The 21,647-nt window shown below is 33.7% G+C and overlaps 1 protein-coding gene across 1 annotated transcript in view; it reads left to right on the plus strand.

The window, feature by feature from the left end:
* BTBD8 (BTB domain containing 8) overlaps positions 1-20,859 on the plus strand; it is an 81,628-nt gene extending 60,769 nt beyond the window's left edge. The window contains exons 10-18 of the mRNA XM_019753054.3: positions 3,434-3,616; positions 4,283-4,420; positions 5,306-5,435; positions 7,844-7,905; positions 13,125-13,833; positions 14,088-14,175; positions 14,631-14,770; positions 16,413-18,716; positions 19,992-20,859. Coding sequence (XP_019608613.3) covers positions 3,434-3,616; positions 4,283-4,420; positions 5,306-5,435; positions 7,844-7,905; positions 13,125-13,833; positions 14,088-14,175; positions 14,631-14,770; positions 16,413-18,716; positions 19,992-20,458 — 4,221 coding nt within the window. The 3' untranslated portion in view covers positions 20,459-20,859. The remainder of the gene's footprint in view (positions 1-3,433; positions 3,617-4,282; positions 4,421-5,305; positions 5,436-7,843; positions 7,906-13,124; positions 13,834-14,087; positions 14,176-14,630; positions 14,771-16,412; positions 18,717-19,991) is intronic.
* The last annotated feature ends 788 nt before the right edge of the window (positions 20,860-21,647 follow it).

Below are 21,647 nucleotides of genomic sequence, written 5' to 3' on the forward strand. Positions count from 1 at the left end.
AATCACTAAAAATACTTCTCTAGGTTGTTAGGAGAGGAATCTACAGTTTGGAAAGCAGTGCTCCATTGAATATACGCTGCCAATGTTTTGGGTACTCCTGCTGCTCCACCTCATATCCTCCTGGCCCATGTGTGTACTCCAACCATTGTTGCAGCATCCAGCTGCACACGAATATCAGCTGACAGCACTTTCCCTCAGCCACATCACATTTTCTCCCTTTCTGCCTGGAGGCTTCACTGCTACTCACACAGGGTACCTGCAGCTCTGCAATTCTGACATCTCTGCAAACCTGGAAGTAAAAGGGAATTAAACCCCCAGGGAACAAATCTTGAGCAATGGGCTATTGGGAGCCAGTGGTTAAATGTTCCCCTGTTCTGTCCCTTGGATGAATAATCAAAGTGCATTCTCTGTGGCTCTTCAGAGGGTCCCCAGCAAGATTGAGCCCTCGTTGCCTAAGACAGTGAATGCTATATCAGTGCTTCTCAAACTTAAATGTATATATAAAACACTTCAGGATCTTGGTTAAATGTAGATTCTAATTCAGTAAGTCAGGAGTGGAGCCTGAGATTCAATATTTCTAACAAGCTTTAGGTGTTGTTGCTACACTCTGTATAGCTAGCAGCTAGAAAACATACCCTTCCGTGGCTTTCCCTCCTTCCCTGTTTCTCTGTCCCAGTGCCTCAGATCCTCTTGGGATCACATCTCAAAATAATCTGCAAAGAAGCCTGTTTCTCAGGCTCAGTTATTAGGCAGAACCCAGCCTTAAGACAAGTAGTATGACCCAGCAATTCTGTTTCTAGGAATTTATCCTATAGATATATTCACATACGTGTGAAATAATGTTATCTACAAGGTTATTACATTATAACAATAGCAAAAAATTGGAAACAACAAATGTAAGAGGACTGGTTGAATGACTTATGGTACATCCATATCATGGGCTGTTACATAGCTGTTAAACAATAACAAGGCTCTTTATATTCTGATAAGAAAAATATTCCAGATGTTTGCTAAGTGTAAAAGGCAAAGTACAGAGAGTACTGTGCATATTAATGCCTCCAGTTGAGTAAAATAGGGGAAAATTACATATATATATATATTTGTATATACATAAAATAACTAGAAAGATACAGAAAATAAATAACATTGATTGGGACAAGGGAAAATGGGTGGTTCGGGACAGAAAGAAGAGGGAAACGTTTCTTAGTAATGTCCTTTGTATATTTTTGACGTTTGACCCATGTATTATGTTAACTATTGAATTAAAATTTCTTGTGTTTGGTCTAAAGGTGTATTACGTTTTCTTCCTTCTTTGAATGTCAAGCTACTCTGACGTTTAAATTAATGTTATATATTCACATCAGTATGAAATAAGATCACATATCACCTATGTTAGCATTTATGTACATATTTTAGTTTTTCAATAGATTACAAACTAAATTATGACAACTATACTCTATATCTGTATTTTGAAAAATATATTACTGTCTGAGCACATAACATATGTATATATGTACTAAACACTTTGTAGATACCTGTCAAGTTTATTTGAATACCCTACATTTGGCTCTACTATCAGAAAAATCCCTATAGTAGAGCAAATTGGGTTTATTGCCTAAAACTCTTAGTAATTGCACCATTACTCAGGAAGTCATCAGTAGAGGAAAGGATGCTGGCACTGAAAAACAGAAAAAGTCAAATTATGGAAAAGTGTGATTTGTTTTTACTCTAGTAAATAAAGCAGAGGAAGTACATGTTTTAAAATAATTCTTGTGTGGCCAGTTAGCTCTTGGTTAGAGTGTGGTGCTAATAACCCCAAGGTTACCAGTTTGATCCCTGCATGGGCCACTGTGAACTGTGCCCTCTTAAAAAAAAAAAAAAAAATTGTTAAGTGGGTACAATTTTTAAAGTCTTGATGTTCAAGAATTAAACTTAATTTAGCTTAGGAATTCACTTATAAACTCTAAGTCTCTGATAATGCTAAAAGATCAGCAATTATTTGAGTGTCGACCATGACCCATTTCTATACTAGACCCCGGGGATACAGTGGTGAGCCAAAATAGGCATGGTTTCGCACTCAATAAACATACAGCCTAGTAAGAGAGACAGATATTAGTCAAATAGTTATGTTTATGATTGAATAATTACAAGTGAATTAAGTGATCTCAAGAAAAGGGACAGGTTCTCTGATGGCATGTGTAAAGGGAATCTGATGTAGGTACAGGAATCAGAAGAAGTGCTTGAGGTGAGATCTGAAAGATACAGGGTGTGCAAAGTTAACATCTTGCAGCCTATGTTAAGGATTTCAGGCTATCATTTCCAGATTTATCAGTTCTCTATTGCCATGTAACAAACCACGCCAAAACTAAGTGGCTTAAAACTACAGTTAATTGTTTCTCACAATTTTGTGGGTTGACTGGGTGATTCTTCTGCTGATCTTGCCTGAACACAGTCCTATGGCTGCTTTCAACTTCTCTAAGTTGGAGGCCGGGCCTCCCACTCCATGTGGTCTTTCTTACCAGGTTTCTGTATGGCCTCGTGTTCTCAGAATTCCAAGAGGGTAAAGAGAAGCGGCAAGGCTTTTTGAGGCCTAGGCTCTGGAATTTGTACAATATCACCATTTGTGCGAGCAAGTGAAAAGGCCAGTCTAGGTACAGGGATGAAAAAATAGATTCCACCTTTTGATGGATAGAGCTACAAAGAATTTGTGACCATGTTTTTCAACCTAATACAATTTATCAGGTAACTATTCAATATAGTTATTTACCAAGCATTGTTTTAAGAACTAGAAATCAAACATAAATAAAATATAGTAATTTATAAGTTGCTATTTTTTTCTTTTCCTTGGAGCCCATGGTAATTGTGTATTGTCATTCCATTTTCCATAGATATCAGTATTTGTGAACATTTTTTCTATGGTATAAAAATGAATCATCATTGAATGATAAAATATAAAAAGAGGAGTCATACCTAATTAGAGGAGGAAAAAAATTACTGGGGAGTATAAGTAATTTTTAGCCTTTCTAAATTTGTAATAAAGAACATGTACTTTATAGTCATAAAAGAATTAAGGCTATGTCAGTGTAGCCATGTAGTTACAAATGATATTTATAAGGACAAAAATTAATTCAGCAGTGAAAATCTCAGGAAAGTCCAGTTTTTCTTTGTAGTTATAACTTTGCTCTCAGGTTTGTTTTAGCTATCTTTTAAAGGTGACTTCTTCCCAATTCAAAGTTTGCCCTTTTGGGTAATTTTGAATGAATGAATAGAATAAATACGTATTACGTGTAAAACTAATGACAAAGATATTAGCTACCTGAAATTGTGTTTTTTTGCAGGAAACATCACATGAAAACAAAAATATTTGATTTGCTTAGAAATTTTTTTATGAGTAGTAATCTAACTTTTTTTCCATATTTTTTTAAATTATAAGAATGATAAGAATGCTGCTTTTCTTCTGATGGAAAGTGACAGGCTAATCATGAGTTTACCCAGAGTGAAGTGGACAGAAGCTGCACTGACTATGGCGTCTCGACTCCAAGAAGAATGTATTGCATTTATTATAGAAAACTTCTCCAAGATCATTCAAAGTGAAAATTTTGCTCTTTTTTTACAGGTACTATGTGTAAAATTATATCCTATATTTAGTTCCATCTTTGTGTTCTGATTATAATTATGCAAGAGTTTTTAAATGCAGGTTGCCTTTGATTAAATTAGGATGGCTTAAATAAATTCCGTAGCAGATGGCATGTTTGCATAGGATTTAGAGCAATGATGGAAAGGATTTTTGGCTCACAAGATAATGAAGGCAGGAGGGGACAGGTTTGCATATCCTGGCAAGTCACAATGTTAACTCTGGCCAACTCTAGCTCTATCAGCATAAGCCATATTTTAGAAACCAAAGTCATAAAAATATTGTTTTGGTCAGTGATACAATTATGGTACATGCAAAATTCTTTGTTTTACTAGGGACCCACTTTGTTTAAATTTAGTAGCTGAATAAAGAACTATTACTTATTTTTACAAGGTTCTGCTTTTAGGACTATTTTGGCTCTTAAGAATGTGTGTGTGTGTGTGTGCATGCAGATATTTTTAACAAAAGGATTATAATTATAATAGTTATTATAATTATATAATTCTAATAATATTATTAACAGAAGAAATAAGATTTTTGGTTGGCTTCATTCAGCCAGTTATGATGCTCTGCTATTATGCCAGACTTCCACATTTTTTACACATTTTACATGTATTCCTATTAAATACCAGTTTCTGTGTTTTGTAGTCACAAGCAATGAGCAGCACAGCTGATCTGTTGGACAAAATTTTAAAAGCAATTGAAGAAAACATTACCACTGAGAATAGTTGCTCTCTTCTTATGGCTCTGGACATGTTACTGAACTCTGACAGTACAAAAGAAATGGTATTGAATGTAATAAAGTTCATTAAAATGGTATAACATTTGAACTGTTTTAAGATTTTAAAATATATGCACATTTTAAATGTTGCTTGGTTCATTGAAACTCTGTAATGAACACCTGGAGGTTGGTTATAGTCTCTACTTTCGTGTATATTTAGAATTTTTTTTTTTATAGTATAAACATTTTTAAATTTAATTTACCTCCAAATGGACTTATTGTAAAAGTTTAGAATTTGGAAGTTTTACTGGCTATTTCTAGACATAGTTTTGTACTTAAAATATTAATTGGTATAGCATAACTCTAGTAATTTCTCCCTGGTCACTACGTTAAATTGCCTAAATATAAAATTTATACAGAATTTTAAACAATTTTTCATCATCAGTATCTTATTTTTATAATAAATTCTTAAATCCTTTTTGTCTTTAAATAATCACTTAAAATAGGATTGACAGGGAAAAAGCAAAATTAAAATATTATTTAAAATACAATTAATCAATGGTAATTGATAAGCTAATTGCAAATTATTGACATTTTGTATTTGTTCAACAAGAATGATAAATAATTTCATCATATTTATTACTATTGCATAGAGTATTTGACCTTGTAATGTCATAGTGGATTTAAAAAGGCTGGGGAAGCTATTCATGTGAAGGCCATTGGTGGTTTAAAATGTTTGGTTGACAGGATAAGATTTAGCTTCACGTTCACTATAAAATTCTGTTGTGAAGAATAAGCCTTCATAAATAACATGTACCCGATGATCTTAAAAACCTTAAGTGATGACATCATTGATTTAGTTTAGGAATAAGTAGATTCGGAAAGGAATAATGACTGGTTGCTATGACAATGTGGCTCTCACCAGCTGCTGATTTGTTGCTTGAACACAGGGTTTTACGTGCAAGATCCAGGCTCTGCGTGATAAGCTGTGGATCTTCCTGGTTCAGTCTTTCTATGCTGTTCGTCACACAGGAAGCTGGAAGCTGATGAGCATAGATGATCAACAGAAAATCCAAGCAGGTATGTTAGCCTTGAGATTTTTTTATTCTTATAATCTTTGTAACAAGAGATATTTTGAGGGGATTCTAATAAGTGGTAGGATTAATGTTTGTTTGCTTCTGTTCAGTAATAGCTTGCTAATTGAAACTAGTGATAGTATGTTTAGGCAGTTTTAATAAATCGTGCTTTTTTTGCTCTTCCTAGAAGATGAAAATAATTTCATATATATATATATGAATCATTTTATATATACGTATAAATTTTTAATCTTACTTTATATTAGAAACAATGTACTAATCAAATTTGCTTAAAAGCATTCTTGTTTTACTTAAAGAGATTAGAAGTGTAAGAAAATGTAATCCACATAGAACAGATTATTAAATATACTTTCTCTCTCTTTTTAAATATATTTTTCCATAAAGCTTTTCCGTCTTTTGCATAAGATACCTTTTCTGGTGGTTTTGCCTAGATTAGATGGCTTTATTTCATAATTGATTTGTTCAGTGATACGGTGTGTGCTATTGCGGAGTGTCCCTCAGGAGCCGCACAGTGGTCTCTGACATTTAATAGGCACCATTTGACACATTAGCATTAAACAAAAGATGTATATTGCTCAGAATATGTGTTTGTTTCAAAAATATTAGAATAAAAATTTGAGGCTATGGAACTAAAAATGGCTTCATGACTATTTTTGGGTTAAAGCAGGTGCCTTACAAAAAATATTGGCAGATTCAGCAAGTGTACTTTTAAACGTTTTAAGTTAAGAGACTATATTTTATGAAGCAAATGTTTTTGTGCTATAGAACATGGAAGCTGTATGTGATATATTCTTGATAGTACATAGACATGTTAAATTCTTTAATGGTTTAGTCAGAATATGATCTGCTCTGTCTTGCATTATGAGCATAAAATAATAGTGTAGCTAGATGTGATTTCAAGAGCACTTTTCAAGGAAATTCCAACAAAATCATGAAACAACAAAAATCATGAGAAGGTCTTTAGAAATCGGAATTTTTTTCCTGTGACCATTTCTGTATTGATTTTTAGATAACAGTTTAATCTTTACTATAAAATCTATACAATGTGAAGAAATAAGGTCAGCTCTCTTCTGATTAGCAGTAAACTTTTTTTCTCCACTTTAGAGGATTACATGGTTAAGTTGGGCCTCAAACAATGTTCTTTATCTTAATTCTTCAAAGTGCTAATTGAAATTACATGTACACACACACACACACACACACACACATATACATATCTAAAACAAGTTATTGGTAATCCAACTAATTGTCAAAAAGAATTTTTCAATCTATTACATCATATCAGTGTAAAAATAATGTCTTTTAAGTGTATTGAATTATAATGCTTCCTGACTTATGGATAATTACTGCATTGGGAAATCCCAGAAAAAGGAGTGATTTTAGGTTGTCTTTGTTATAACATTTCTTATATTCTAGTTTGAGTTACTGACCTCTGGGAGAAATCTTGTATTAATTTCTTCCTGTATATTATTGTGCAAAGTCATTTGCTAACTATAAATCAGTCCTGATTATGCCATTTCTGCTTTGTCTTATATCACAGATCCTATAGAATAGAGATAATAGAGATGCATGGTAGAGTTACAGATAATGTAATGTATTTTACATTAGCTGGTTTAATAAAAATCAGATAATTTTTGGAAATTATGTGTATTTCTTCAAAATATATTTTAAAGCCCATAACCTTCAAAAAGCAAAAATACGTTAGCTAAACTGTATGTATAGCTCTCGTACAATTATTCCTGTACATTTTCCTGATGTCATTCAAATTCTTATTTGAAGAACATAAATGTGAGTTCCCCAGTAATTCCCAATAAACCTAATCTATAAATGAATTTTTATGTAATTCTAAAAATGAGTTTCAGGATTGTTTGTTGTTTCATTTTCAACAGAATCTTATTTTTTTCTCTTTCCTCCTCATGATATACCTGCAAAACCAGAAAATGTTTGTAATTCATTTCAACAGAGTATTTTTATGTTTTTTAGGATAAACATTTTTTCATATGTAAGTTTATAAACTATGACATTTGCTACAATCTGTAATTTTTTGAAATTTAGCAAATTAAATGAAACCAGTTATCTCTAGAATTTTACAGCTTGAGAAAATTTTGGTTTTTATAAATGTATGAATCTTCTCTGTAAGAGTGTACATTTCTCATTAATTTTAATATCATAAAATCTATAGGGACTAGAAAATATGATTGGAAATATGGTTCTTTAAAAAAACTTCTAAAATATAATAGGGAATTTTCTATGTGTACTAGATTGATTTCAGCAATTTTAAAATTATTTTGCATCGAAACAACCTTTGTTTGGTAGGTATACTGTTTTCCCTCTAATTCTGTGTTAATAATAGTACCTCCTATAAAAATAAATTGCTGTTTCTTTTTACAGCTGCATTTGACAAAGGTGATGATCGAAGACTTGGCAAAAAGCCTATATTCAGTAGCTCTCAGGTAAACTTTAAAATTTTTGTACGTCCAATTGAAAAAAGGTGCAAATAATTATAAATTTTATTTTATATTTCAGAATAATTTTTTTAAATCTATTCTTTCATTAATTAAAGTTATTTTTTATTTGCAACGATATGGATTGACCTACAGAACATTATGCTAAGTGAAATAAGTCAGATGGAGAAAGACAAATATCACATGATCTCACTTATATGTGGAATCTAAAGAATAGAATAAATGAATAAACTAATCAGAAAAAAAAGTTATTCTTTTTTTTTTAAAGAATTAACTTTTTTTTTTTTTTAATGGGCAAGGGGAACAGGACTTTATTGGGGAACAGTGTGTACTTCCAGGATTTTTTCCAAGTCAAGTTGTCCTTTCAATCGTAGTTGTGGAGGGTGCAGTTCAGCTCCAGGTCCAGTTCCCGTTGTTAGTTGCAGGGGGCGCAGCCCACCATCCCTTGCGGGAGTCGAGGAGTCGAACCGGCATCCTTGTGGTTGAGAGCCCACTGGCCCATGTGGGAATTGAACCGGCAGCCTTCGGAGTTAGGAGCATGGAGCTCCAACCACCTGAGCCACCAGGCTGGCCCAAAAAGTTATTTCTTAATGGAAATAATTTTGGGTCTTTTTAATCAAGTGAACATTTCATAAATTTTTAAATCTTGACTTTTTGATATCCAGCTGGCATAGGAAGTGTAATGTTGTCCACCTTTTTTATTTCCTTGAAAACCTTTCTGGCAAGTAACATATTGGAGCTATTCCAGTATCTCAGAAATTGTCTAGGATTCTAGACCTAATTCAATATCTATTTTTCTAATTAACCTACTTCTTACAAAAGAAAAATTTCATCGCCCCAGTTTTCTCTATACTAAAATCTTAATTCACGTAATAAATATTTGATGTGCAAAAGGCAATTAGTACCAAGAGTACAGTTGTATTTTACTTTAAAAGTTATTTTGGGTACTATGAGGTATCTAAAGTAGTCAAACTCTTAGAAACAGAAAGTAGAATGGTGGTTGCCAGGGTTTGGAGGGACAAGGAAAAGGTGAATTGTTCAGTGGCTATAAAGTTTCAGTTCTACGAGATGAAAAAGTTCTAGTGATCTGTTGCACAACAAGGGGCACATAGTTAACATTACTATACAGCCCACTTAAAAATGGTTAAGATGGTAAATTTTGTGTTATTGTGTTTTTCACCACATACGTACATTGGTGTATTCATTATAATGTAAAATACTTTTTCTTTTCCAAAAATTTATTAATAATGATCAGAATTCCAAGCTAGCCAACTAATAGATTGTCACTTAATCAATAATATATTTGAAGTGCAAAATTATACTAACATAGTACATGCATTTCAATGATACGGAGACATACATTGAGAGAATGCAAAGAACATACTGCCCTTCCAGAGTGGAATAGGGAATCTTTTCTTCCTCATCAGCGACTAGATAGGAACTCACACAACTCACACAACTCTCACACAACTGAGAGCTCTCAAGACTTGAGGCAGAGATCAAACTCCAATTGTCTTGGGTAAAAAACTGTGGGACACTGGAGCTTTTTGCCAGTAAACTTCCTAGGATTGTTTCCCAAAGTGTGTTCCACAGTACACCAACTCCATCATATATTCCACCTAAGAACATGTAGCGTCAACTGAGTTTGCGAATTGCTACACACCATAGCCTCTCTTAGACTGATGATATACATTAGCACCTTAAAAGCTCTGAGAAACACTACGGTCAAGAACACTTATGAACAATCAAAACCAGGAAATTAACTTTGATACAACACTATTATCTAACCTGCAGACCTTATTTAAATTTGTTAATTGTCCCACTACGGCCTTTTTTTTTGGAAATAAAATCTTACATTGCATTAAAAAAACAAAAACACTTATGACTTCTGTTTTACCCAAAATTTCCCCAAATTTTATAATCACAGAACACCAGTAGATTCCCCCTCAGGCCCTTTTAAGTCAGAATATATAGTTACACTGAAGCTACTCTAGGAAATGACACCTTAGGACATCTTTTTCTGTGTAGGAGTTCCCTCTTATCCCCTGTGGGTTTTCTTTTTTAAGGCCCCACGAATTAGCCTACCTGCCTTCCTTTCCCTTGTTCTGTTATCAACCAGGCTTTTCCTCCTTCCTTGCCTTACAGCAAAATAGAACAAAGTGTCTTTTTTCAGGTTGTCCAAGGCTTTATACTCTTAAACACAATGGAAAATCAGCCCAATATGTTTCCCTCAGAAAGGCAGTGGTATACCGAAATGGGTACTGGACATAGAATCAGAAGAGTTCAAATCTTGACTTCACATTTATTATCTGTAGCATCTGTGTGTCCTAGTTTGCTTATTTATAAAATAGAGTGATAAAATCTAGCAAGATGATTGTGAAAATTAAGTGAAATAGTTTACGTGCAATATCTGGTGTGTAGTAAGTGCTCAATAAGTGTGGAATGAATAAATGTGTTTTCCAAAAAGAGATGTTTTGGAGGTGGGAGGAAGTTAATAAGATAAGACAAAGAAAAGTTTAAGACTGCTAGTACTGAAATACTTAAGGGTAAAAATTATATGATGTCTGGGATTTTCTTCAAAATAAAATATGAAACAAAACTGGCCCAGAGTTGATAATTGTTAAAGCTGGGTAATAGGTACATCGGGATTCATTATACTGTTCTGTCTCCTTTTGATGATGTTTAAATTTTTCTATATTAAAAAGTTAAAAAACAAAACAAAGCAAGACGGAATTGTACTAGAATCAAAAGGATGTCCAAGAATTGCTTTAGAGGGTTATCCTCTTTTTCTTTATTTTTGTCAATAGCATATGGTGCCCATTCTCAGTTGGCCATTTGTATATAGGAAATATATGTGAACTTTGTAGACGTATGTCAGAGACTACCTAGAAATGCATGTAGATTGAATCTTCATCGTGCTGTACTATGTTAATGTGAAATTTCTAAAGGAGGGTAGTTACCCCATGTATTACAGAGATCTCACGCATAGAATGATGCTTTAAAACAGATAGATTCAATTGTAGAATAAATTAAGCAGGATCAGTTTTAAGGGTGGGAAGATGTCCACCTGGTTTTAGGTATTAAAAATAAATATATGGGGCCGGCCTGATGGCTCAGGCGGTTAGAGCTCCATGCTCCTGGCTCCCAAGGCTGCCGGTTCAATTGCCACATGGGCCAGTGGGCTCTCGACAAGGTTGCCGGTTCGATTCCTCAACTCCTGCAAGGAATGGTGGGCTCCGCCCCCTGCAACTAGGATTGAACACGGCACCTTGAGCTGAGCTGCCTCCTGGATGGCTCAGTTGGTTGGAGTACGTCCTCTAAACTGCAAGGTTGCCGGTTCGACTCCCGCAAGGGATGGTGGGCTGCACCCCCAGCAACTAGCAACTGGCAACTGGACCTGGAGCTGAGCTGCGCCCTCCACAATTAAGACTGAAAGGACAACAACTTGAGGCTGAACGGCACCCTCCAAAACTAAAATTGAAAGGACAACAACTTGATTTGGAAAATAAAAGGCCTGGAAGTACACACTGTTCCCCAGTAAAGTTCTGCTCCCCTTCAAAAAAAAAAAATTATATATATATATAATTTTTTTTTAATAAAATAAATATTTTTGAGGTAAGATTTGATCAGAAAACAAAAAGTGAGGACCAAGCCTATTGGAACTTATAAATATTATACAGAATCCTAGAACACCGCCCTGAATAGAACCAGTCTCCACCCTCTGGACATGTATACACTGAGGCCCAGAAATGTTAATGACTTTTTAGATAGCCTAAGTCAGAGGGAAAGCTAGGATAAGAATACTGATTCTTTTATTATCATACCTTGCTTTTCCCTAAACTTAGCCAGGTGATTATTTATTATATATGTATGTATGTATATATATATATGTATGTGGGTATACATACACAGTCACATATATATATATATGTTATTTTTATCTCAGACAAATTTTTAGCGTAAATTAGAAGCTTTCTATATTTAGAAATAATTAGACCCTGAACTGTATATCAATATATGCTCATGTTGGACAACATTCATCACATTTTTTTGCATGCCCAGTATGTGATATGTGATGGGCACAGTGCTAAGGGATACAAAGAAGATGACCCAGGCTCTGCCTCTCACTGCTACAATCTCATACAGCTTTTCAGAGAGGGGGAAGTATTTACATAAAGAATGGCAATATAACCTTACATTTGTATTCTAAAATTTCTCTACCAATTTAAACAATAGTTTGTTCCCTTCCATATCAAGATTGGTTCTGAACAAAATGATGAAACAGGTGCATTTGTCTTCAGTGCCCTTCTGTTTTCCCCTTTTTATCTACTTTACCTACTTTTAGGACCCCTTCTCCTCCACTTCCTCCAGACAACCAATACTGCATTACTATCTTTTTTCCCCTTATATTACTATTTTGTTTCTTTCAAAAACCAAACTTTTCACATGTAATGTGTTATGTGTTATATTTCTCAGGAGTGTTTGTTTGTTTGTTTCTAAATAAGGGCTCCAAGAAGTACACAGTGCTTACCACAGAGGATAAAATTTCTGACATTTGGTGATAAAACTTCTGGTATTTGGGTTGAAAAGAGAATTTTTGGTGAAAATTTTGATGTCCTCCAATTATATCACATAGATAACTACCTTCTTAAAGCAGTAAATCATGAGCTCAGGTCCTAGTTCCACCCCTTGTCAGTATATGATCTTGGGTAAATCACATACCTGCTTTAACCCCCAGTATCCTGCCTAAGAAATCGAGAGAGTAACAGGAGTATCTCATAGGATTGTTCTGAGGATTAAACGAGATGATGAAAAGGGTTTGAGCACAGAATTTGGGAGTAGATCCTCAAAACTATTGTTATTCACTCAAGGCATCCTGACACTTTAGGTATTAATTTTCTATCAAAGCTTCATAAAGTTAAATAATACACCTTTTTAAAAGTATAATCTTTGAATTTTTTTATGCTGTATTTTAGATTTCATTAAGGTAATATGATTAAAGACGCATTGAAAATATTGCTCAAAATGACCAAAGATAATTCAAGTTTTGAGTGGCCTGAAATTATAAGATCAACTTATAATTTGATCTTATAATTTGAAACCCCTTTGGGGAGGGGTTTCCTTTGAAAAACTGGCTTATTAAAATGTACAGTATTATATGTCAAAGACTTTAGTCAAGTTACAAGGTTTGTTTTTTTTCTTTGTAGCAAAGGAGACAAGTTTCTTACTCGAGTATTCTAAAAAACAAATCTTTGAGAGAAAATAACAAGAAAGAGTGTTGGAGTTGTCCCTCTACTAATCAAAAGATGAAATCCGATGGATTAGGAGCATCTGGACATTCATCAAGTACTAATAGAAATGCTATAAGTAAAACTTTGAAGCGTGATGATTTAAAGGAAAAGGATGGTACAAAAACAGTATCTAAGATTACAAAAGAATTAAAATCTGGGGGAAAAAATGTTTCTGGGAAGCCCAAAGCTATAATAAAACCCAAAACAGAAAACAGTGATAATGCAAAGACAGCAAACACGTCACCTGGACAGGTGGAAACATCAGCAACAGCAGCAGCAAATGGACAGAAAAATGCATTAAATGGAAAAGGAGTGAGAAATCAGGAAGGACAGATTGCAGGTGCCAGACCCAAGGTACTCACTGGAAACTTAAGTGTGCAAGCCAGAGCAAAACCTTTGAAGAAAGTGTCAGGAAAAGATTCTCTAGGCCTCGGCATCGCAGGACCATCCAGCAGATCTGTGAATTCAAGTATGGAGTTATTGGTTTCCACTGAATGTCTGGATGAACCCAAAGAAAATGGATCAATAGGAGAAGAGAAGCCATCTGGTCATAAACTGTCCTTTTGTGAATCTCCAGGACAGACAGTGAAAAACAGTGTAGAAAATACGAAAACTTCCACTGTAGGTGGGTTTTAGCACTCTAATTTTTAATAGCTCCTGACAGTTACAGTTCCTAGAAAAAAATGACCTGTCTTTGGACTTTTATGTAGTTTCATACGCAAAAACATAATTATTTACATGTATTCATGCAAACAAAGAAAACACAGTTCTTCCCACGTTAACATTTAATTTTGTTTATAGTGTCTGACCAGTGAATCTATACATAATTGTTACCTATTTATTGATCTATCTAGTAACTCACTTTTTCTTAATTTACAGCAGTAAAATCTCGACCTGTTTCAAAAGTTACCAATGGACCTTCCAATAAAAAAAGCATTCATGAACAAGAAACTAATATGAATAACAGGTAAGTCTTCATTCATGGTTTTACCTATATATTAGCTTTCTGGAAGTTAATTACATATTAACTTCCAAGTAAATATTTTAAAAATGTCTTTTTTGTTAGAAAATTTAATGTATTTGCACAACAATATTTTAAAACTTCTTATTTATTAAAGGAAGTTTATATATATATATATATATATATATATATATATATATATATATATGCAATGCAAACTGATGATTGATGCAAAATTGAAAACAATAATTTATACTTGTGGTACTTTATTATGCATTGCTTTATCATACCTGATCTACAATTTCATAAAACTTAAAGACTTATGAACATATGGTTTTTTATTTTCAGAAAAGATGTATTTTTTTATTTCTTTGAGGAAAAATGTATTTCACGTGTGGATCTTTTAAAAGCTCATGTTTTGGAATTTCAATGTAAAACTGAATGCAAGTCCTTTTTCTTAGTGTGGTAAAGAAGGTCACTAGCAAAGGATCTAGTGATCCAGCACCACAGGCAATTTTAAAGAAAAGAGGGAATAACAATGGATGTGCTGCAGCTCAGCAGAGGACAAAGAATGCCCCATCTAATCTTGCTAAAACTCAAGGTAAACTGAAATAGTCCTGATGTTACTTCCTTGTTTATTTAAATTGAGTAAGCAGAACTCTGATTTGGCACTTGAACAGCAATTAAGCAAGGTATTACATGGTTTCACTCTCCACATTCGTTTCATGCTATAGAGATGAGATTTTATACTTTTGCTTTTTTAGACAAGGATTTTGGGGTGTTGGTTTGGTTTTTTATTGTCTTCGTGATAGAAATAATTAAGGGAGTCACTGGTTTATTTGCATTTCTGGTCCTTTAATACATTATGCCCATGTTTCTTTCAAGTTTCATTGATAACTAGGAATTCCATCTGCAAAACTGTCACTACAGAGTTCTTTAAAAAGCAGTAGTATAGTGTAGAGAGCTGTAATACATACCGTGTTTCCCCAAAATAAGACGTAGCTGAACCATCAGCTCTAATGCGTCTTTTGGAGCAAATATTAATATAAGACCCGGTATTATATTATATTATATTATATTATATTATATTATATTATATTATATTATATTATATTTATTATATTATACCCGGTCTTGTATCATATTAAAATAAGACTGGGTCTTATGTTATATTAAAATAAGACTGGGTCTTATATTAGTTTTTGCTCCAAAAGACGCTTTAGAGCTGATGGTCCGGCTAGGTCTTATTTTGGGGGAAACACAGTAGGAGGAAGAATTTTCCCTCTGGAATCTGTGCTGTGCCTGTTTTTCCATGTTGTAAGAAAGAAAAGAGTACTAATCAGACTGCATACTTTGCTCACATAATAGCTAATTTAAAAAATTAATTTGCTTTGTGCATTAAGAACAGTTTGTAAAATTCTAAAAATAATTTTTGAGCTAAATAATAAATTAACACATTGCGTACGGATCACGAGAATCTTCACGAGGGATTTAAACCCCGCCGTACGCAACGTGTTAATATTGGAAGTAAATAAAAACTAAGGCAGAGAAAAGTCAATTATGTTCTAGTTATAGTTAAAATTAAATATTTAAAAATATTTGGTAATTCTGTTTGACAGTGCTCAATATATGATCTCTAGTACTTTCACCAGTGTAAATAAATAGATTCCCCAAATTAATCCCTTTCCCCTCCAGTTACCAGTTGCAATTTCCACTGTATATCTAAGTTGTTAATCCTAAGGAGTTACAATAGTAATGATTTGGTGATGAGAAATAAATTAGTTTTGTTCATGTCTGAGGAAAAACATTACAGCAATTTCAACATTTCTATTTTACGTTCAACTTGACACCTTTTCAGCTCTGTGGAACAGTCTTTTTATCCCCCCAAAACTTGAAAGGGAAGTCCCTTCCTGCTCTTTTGACACAAGAAAATAAGAATTTTCCACCTCCATATATTTATGCATATCCAATTCTGGCATAAGAATCAAGGCTCTTTACTTGAAGAAGAGAGATACGATTTTACTAAGACTCTGGAATAGTCCCTTTGTATTTGTAACAGAAAAATATTTTCTTTTTAATTTTATCATGCCACTAACTCCTAATCTGTAATTGTCCATTTGATCATAGTGTTACCATTTCATTATTTTATTTATTTTATTTCTTCTAAAGTAATTTAAAGACAAATATTGACTTTCATGCACAAATTGGAAGGTATGTTATATTTTTTAATTTAATTTTCTTAGGATCCCAAGGAGAGTCACCAAATTCAGTAAAATCTTCAGTCTCTTCAAGGCAGTCTGATGGAAATGTGACAAAGTTGGACCACAGTACGACAGATAAACAAACACCTAAGAGAAAAATTGTCAAGCAGGGACATACGACTTTGCCTAAGGTTAATGCAAAAATAGTGGCAATACCTAAAAACCCAAATCAATCTAAGAAAGGTGAAACTTTGAATAATAAAGATTCAAAACAGAAAATGCTTCCTGGACAGATCATATTGAAGACTCAGTCTTCTCAAAGACCTTTAAAAAGTGAAACATCTGTTGTCCAAAAAAGTATACTTCACGATGTATGTGATAATAATAAGGGCAGTGTTACTGAACAGAAACCTCACGAACCTCTAATTAATCTCACAACTGAAATCAGTAGTATGGAAGCGTTCCAGTCATCATGCACACGTGACCTACAAAAGCCATTAAACAATCAAGAAAAAGAGAAATTGGTATTAGAATGCCAAAGCATTTCAAATCTGGATAAATCAATAAAACATGAACTGGAATCAAGACAGATTTGTTCAGATAAAACCGAAACACAATTTTCCAATCACAAAGAAACAGATCATTGCAATACAGCTAAACTGCATTATCATTCTGATGGGAGTAGTAATGTAGATCCAAAATTTTATAGCACCACTGCCCTAAAATCTATGATTTCAAATCCAAATGAAAACTCCTTGAACTCTAACCTAGTTTGTGATTCAGACTCCACAAATGCAGAACAACTCCATTCAGTATCAGATAAAGAAAATCAAGTAGGGAGAAGAGACACAAACAAAAAGTCAAGCATCAAAGGTGTGAAGGACGTTCTACCTTGTGTTCCTGAAAGGACAAACGGTACCTTAAATACCATTCAAGATGACGGAAAATCTAAATTACCTGCGGAACAGACAATCCCTAGTCAGTTGTCTGAGGACTCTGCTATAAATGAAGACAAATATGCCACAGTAGACTCAGATAGTTCCTCCAAGTGTTTTTCGGAGCAAATATCAGGGAAAAATTCTCCTAAAGATATGGAAACAACAGATACTCCAGAAGCTCCATTCACGAGTCAGTGGAATTTGAGTACCAGTGTTCTGCATCAGGGAGAGAGCCCTGAGTCTGACACTGGCAGTGCTACCACATCCTCAGATGACATAAAGCCCAGGTCTGAAGACTATGACGCTGGAGGATCTCAGGATGATGATGGGTCAAATGACAGAGGTATTTCTAAATGTGGCACTATGCTGTGCCATGATTTCCTTGGAAGAAGTAGCAGTGATACCAGTACTCCTGAAGAATTAAAAATATATGACAGTAACTTAAGAATTGAAGTGAAAATGAAAAAGCAAAGTAGTAATGATCTTTTCCAAGTTAATTCAACAAGTGATGATGAGATTCCTAGGAAAAGGCCAGAAAGTTGGTCTCGATCGGCAGTACTCCACCCTAGGGAAAAAGAAAGTACTCTACGAGGCAGTGTCCAGTTTGCTCAGGAAGTAGATCAAGTTTCTTCCTCAGCCGATGAAACAGAAGATGAAAGATCTGAAGCTGAAAATGTTGCAGAGAATTTCTCTACATCTAACTCAGCTCCTCAGCAGTTTCAGGGGATAGTTAATCTAGCTTTTGAAGATGCAACTGAAAATGAAAGTCACGAGTTTTCTGCAACTAAAAAGTTTAAAAGGTCAGTTTTACTTTCAGTTGATGAATGTGAAGAACTGGGATCTGATGAAGGGGAAGTCCATACTCCCTTTCAGCCTTCTATAGATTCTCTTTCACCTTCTGATGTTTTTGATGGCATTTCTCATCAACATCATGGAAGGACCTGCTGCTATTCCAGATACTCACAAGGAAGTGAAGGTAGTGTTTTAGAATGTAAACAAGATAAAGGCAATAGTGTTCAAAAAAATGAAAGCTCTCTCTTGAGTCTTAGTAACATTGACTCTTCAAGAAAAGATAAACAGAGTGCTTCAGCCACAGGAAAAACGTACACAATAGATGTCCTGTCCAAAGGAGGCAGACAGCTTCTCCCAGGAGATAAAAAAGTAAACGGTGGAAGCGATGTAGATAATGACTTTCAACAACGCAGCAATCTATTAGATAGTGATATAAAATCTCAAGAAAGACCATGTCATTTGGAGCTTCATCAAAGAGAACCCAATTCTGACGTACCAAAGAACAGCTCTACAAAATCTCTGGACTCCTATCGGAGTCAACTCCTGCCTCAGGAAGGTCAAGTGAAAGAGAGCCATTCTACAGCTACCGAAAAAGCTAACATTGCTTTATCTGCAGGTAATGTACAGAAATAGAAATGTTAAATCCATATGAAAATTAGTCTATAGAGTTTTAAAGTTGTATGTAGCCCTGAATGCTATATTTTAGTTAGAGTAATTGCTTAAGCAACAGATTCAAATTTTAAATAAAAACTTAAATCTCTTCATAATATTAAAATTAGCTACTCTTTATTGTTCACTTAAAATCCTAGTATATAAAATCAATATCTAGTAAAAATTTTGATTATTTGTTAGAGCTAACTTACGAAGATATTTTACATGAAAGAAGAAAGAGAAAAACTTAGTTTGCTATTCTATTATTTGTTTATGTCTAATTTAACATAGGAATTCTTGACTATTAGAAATTTTATTATATATTGGATATGATTTAAGGACTATGCTAGTATATATCTAAGAGGGCTGTGCAATAACTATAGTAATATGTAACTAAAAGCACTGAACTATTTTAACTAGATTAATTATTACAATTTATATACATTTTACAGAGATTAAGACTTTAAGGATCACTATAATTCTATTCTGAAATTTTCAAGTAAAAAGATAAATTTCCTAAAAGAGATTATATTTAAAAACAATGATAATATATGAAAAAGCCCAGGTTTATTTCATATGTATAGATGATTTCCTGTCTAATTGTTTTATGTGTTTGTCTTCCTTATTATAGTATTTTAAACTAATAACCCACATTTAAAATATGCAATAGTCACTGACTGAGTTGCTGTTGTATATCAGAACTAAGAAAAATACTGATCAATAGTCCCAGTTCAGCAAAATCACAAGAATAGGGAGCTCCTTAAAGTTGTATTTTTTGTTTGTTTGTTTGTCCTTGCTTGCATCCTCCTTGCATGTGCAATATACAAATAAGGCTTTAGATAAAATGTATTTATTCTCCTTTTGGAACTGACTTACCTTAAAAGTCACCATCAAATAACCATGTCTTTTCTTTAAGTTTTTATTGTAGTGAATTAGATATATGTGCACATTCTATGTTTATGTTTAAATAATTTGTTGTTTTCTGTATTACAAGTTTTCAAATTAAAGTATGAAGAATTATTGTTAGTTACCAGTGTTGATTTTGCTGCTAAACATTATTCTTGAGTTTTTTTTAAGCTAGAAAAAGAAATGCCTCAAAAATCTTGTCAATTTTGAATAAATGTCATTTTTCCTATTCTGTGGTTTTTTTTGGACTATAACTGTTATATTGTTCTACAGAACTCTGAGGGGTACCAACATGTGCAATTTTTACATTGTGTAGTATTATGAATTATTTCAGGAGACATAGATGATTGTGACACATTGGCACAAACCTTCATGTATGACCATCGGCCTTCAAAAACCCTCTCTCCAATATATGAGATGGATGTAATAGAAGCATTTGAGCAGAAAGTGGAATCAGAAACACACGTTACAGACATGGATTTTGAAGATGATCAACACTTTGCAAAACAAGATTGGACTCTATTAAAGCAACTGCTCTCTGAACAGGATTCAAACTTAAATATTACAAATTCTGTTCCTGAAGATTTAAATTTAGCACAGTATCTAATTAATCAGACGCTACTTCTAGCACGAGACAGCTCAAAACCTCAGGGTAAAGCACATATTGACACTTTAAACAGATGGAGTGAACTAACCTCTCCACTTGATTCCTCAGCAAGTATCACCATGGCTAGTTTTTCTTCTGAAGATTGTTCACCCCAAGGGGAATGGACAATTCTGGAACTGGAAACTCAGCATTAAGTTTGGAAAATTTTGGAAAATTTTGAACTATGCTACCCCTTTATTTTTTGATGTTTGTATTACATCCAAATGATAATTCTATTAGCCAGAGATAGACTGCCCTTGATATAGAGGGAATCTTTCCAATTTATTGAAGTAAACATAGTTTGTTTATTAATATGATATAAGATGTAGAAAACAAGTTTTTCTAAAATTTCTGAGCATGTTTTATTAATTAGAGAAATTAGAAGACTTATGAGGAAGCTCTTCCTTCAGTTTTCCTTTCCTATCTGATCATTTGTTCACCTATTCAAGAATTTAAAATGTGAATGCACAAGTAGATCTGTACCTTTACTTTTTGCTCTGCATATGGTAACATGGCAATTTAACAATAAAAAACTTATTGTGCTTGTGTCAACTTATGTAGAGTTAATCTGTGAGTAACTTTCAAACCTCTCTCAAAAGCTTTGTAGCGAGTAACTTCTCTAAAATATGTCAGAAGTAAGGAAACTTTATGGTATAGAATTCCTTTTCTAAATGAACAAAGTTTCAAATGATCCATAATAGAATCTGTATATTGAATAACAAAAATCATATTAATGCACATCAGTTGTTATTCTTATAATATAATTATGCTAACATTAGCTACTAACCTGTTACACCATACATTTGCTCTGCCTTTTTAAACTGGAAGCTCAGCAGGGGGGACTCAGTCATTCATACAGTCAAGAAACAGGCATTGGTTCTAGGCACTGAGTTGCAAAATGAGAAAGATTTGATTCCTGCCCCTTCCCCCTCAGAGTTTAGTTTCTAGTGAGGGACAAAACCATATAAGAAAAAGGTTAAAGGTATAATACTGTATAAGAACTTTGTATTTTAGAGCTGGATGGGAATTTAGACATTAATCTAATCCCTTCAAACTCAAAGGAGGACTCTGAAGCCCAGAGGAATTAAAAGATTGCCCAAGGTCCCACAGCTAATTTGTGGGCTGGAATCCAATATTCCTTAATTTCAGTTTGATGTTACTTCTACAATACAGCACACTTCATTTGATTCTTGTAAAACCTGAGAATAAATACATTTAAAGATCATTTGTAGTACAAAGAAGTAATAAACGATAGTATCAGAAATAGCACAAATTCCCAAGACACTGTATTTTTCCCCAAATGTGAAACTGTTTCAAGTGTTACTTTTAATAAAGTACCTCAGA

Source organism: Rhinolophus sinicus, chromosome 14, assembly GCF_057876585.1.
Source record: "Rhinolophus sinicus isolate RSI-liver-muscle chromosome 14, RSI-T2T, whole genome shotgun sequence".
Lineage (NCBI taxonomy): Eukaryota > Metazoa > Chordata > Mammalia > Chiroptera > Rhinolophidae > Rhinolophus > Rhinolophus sinicus.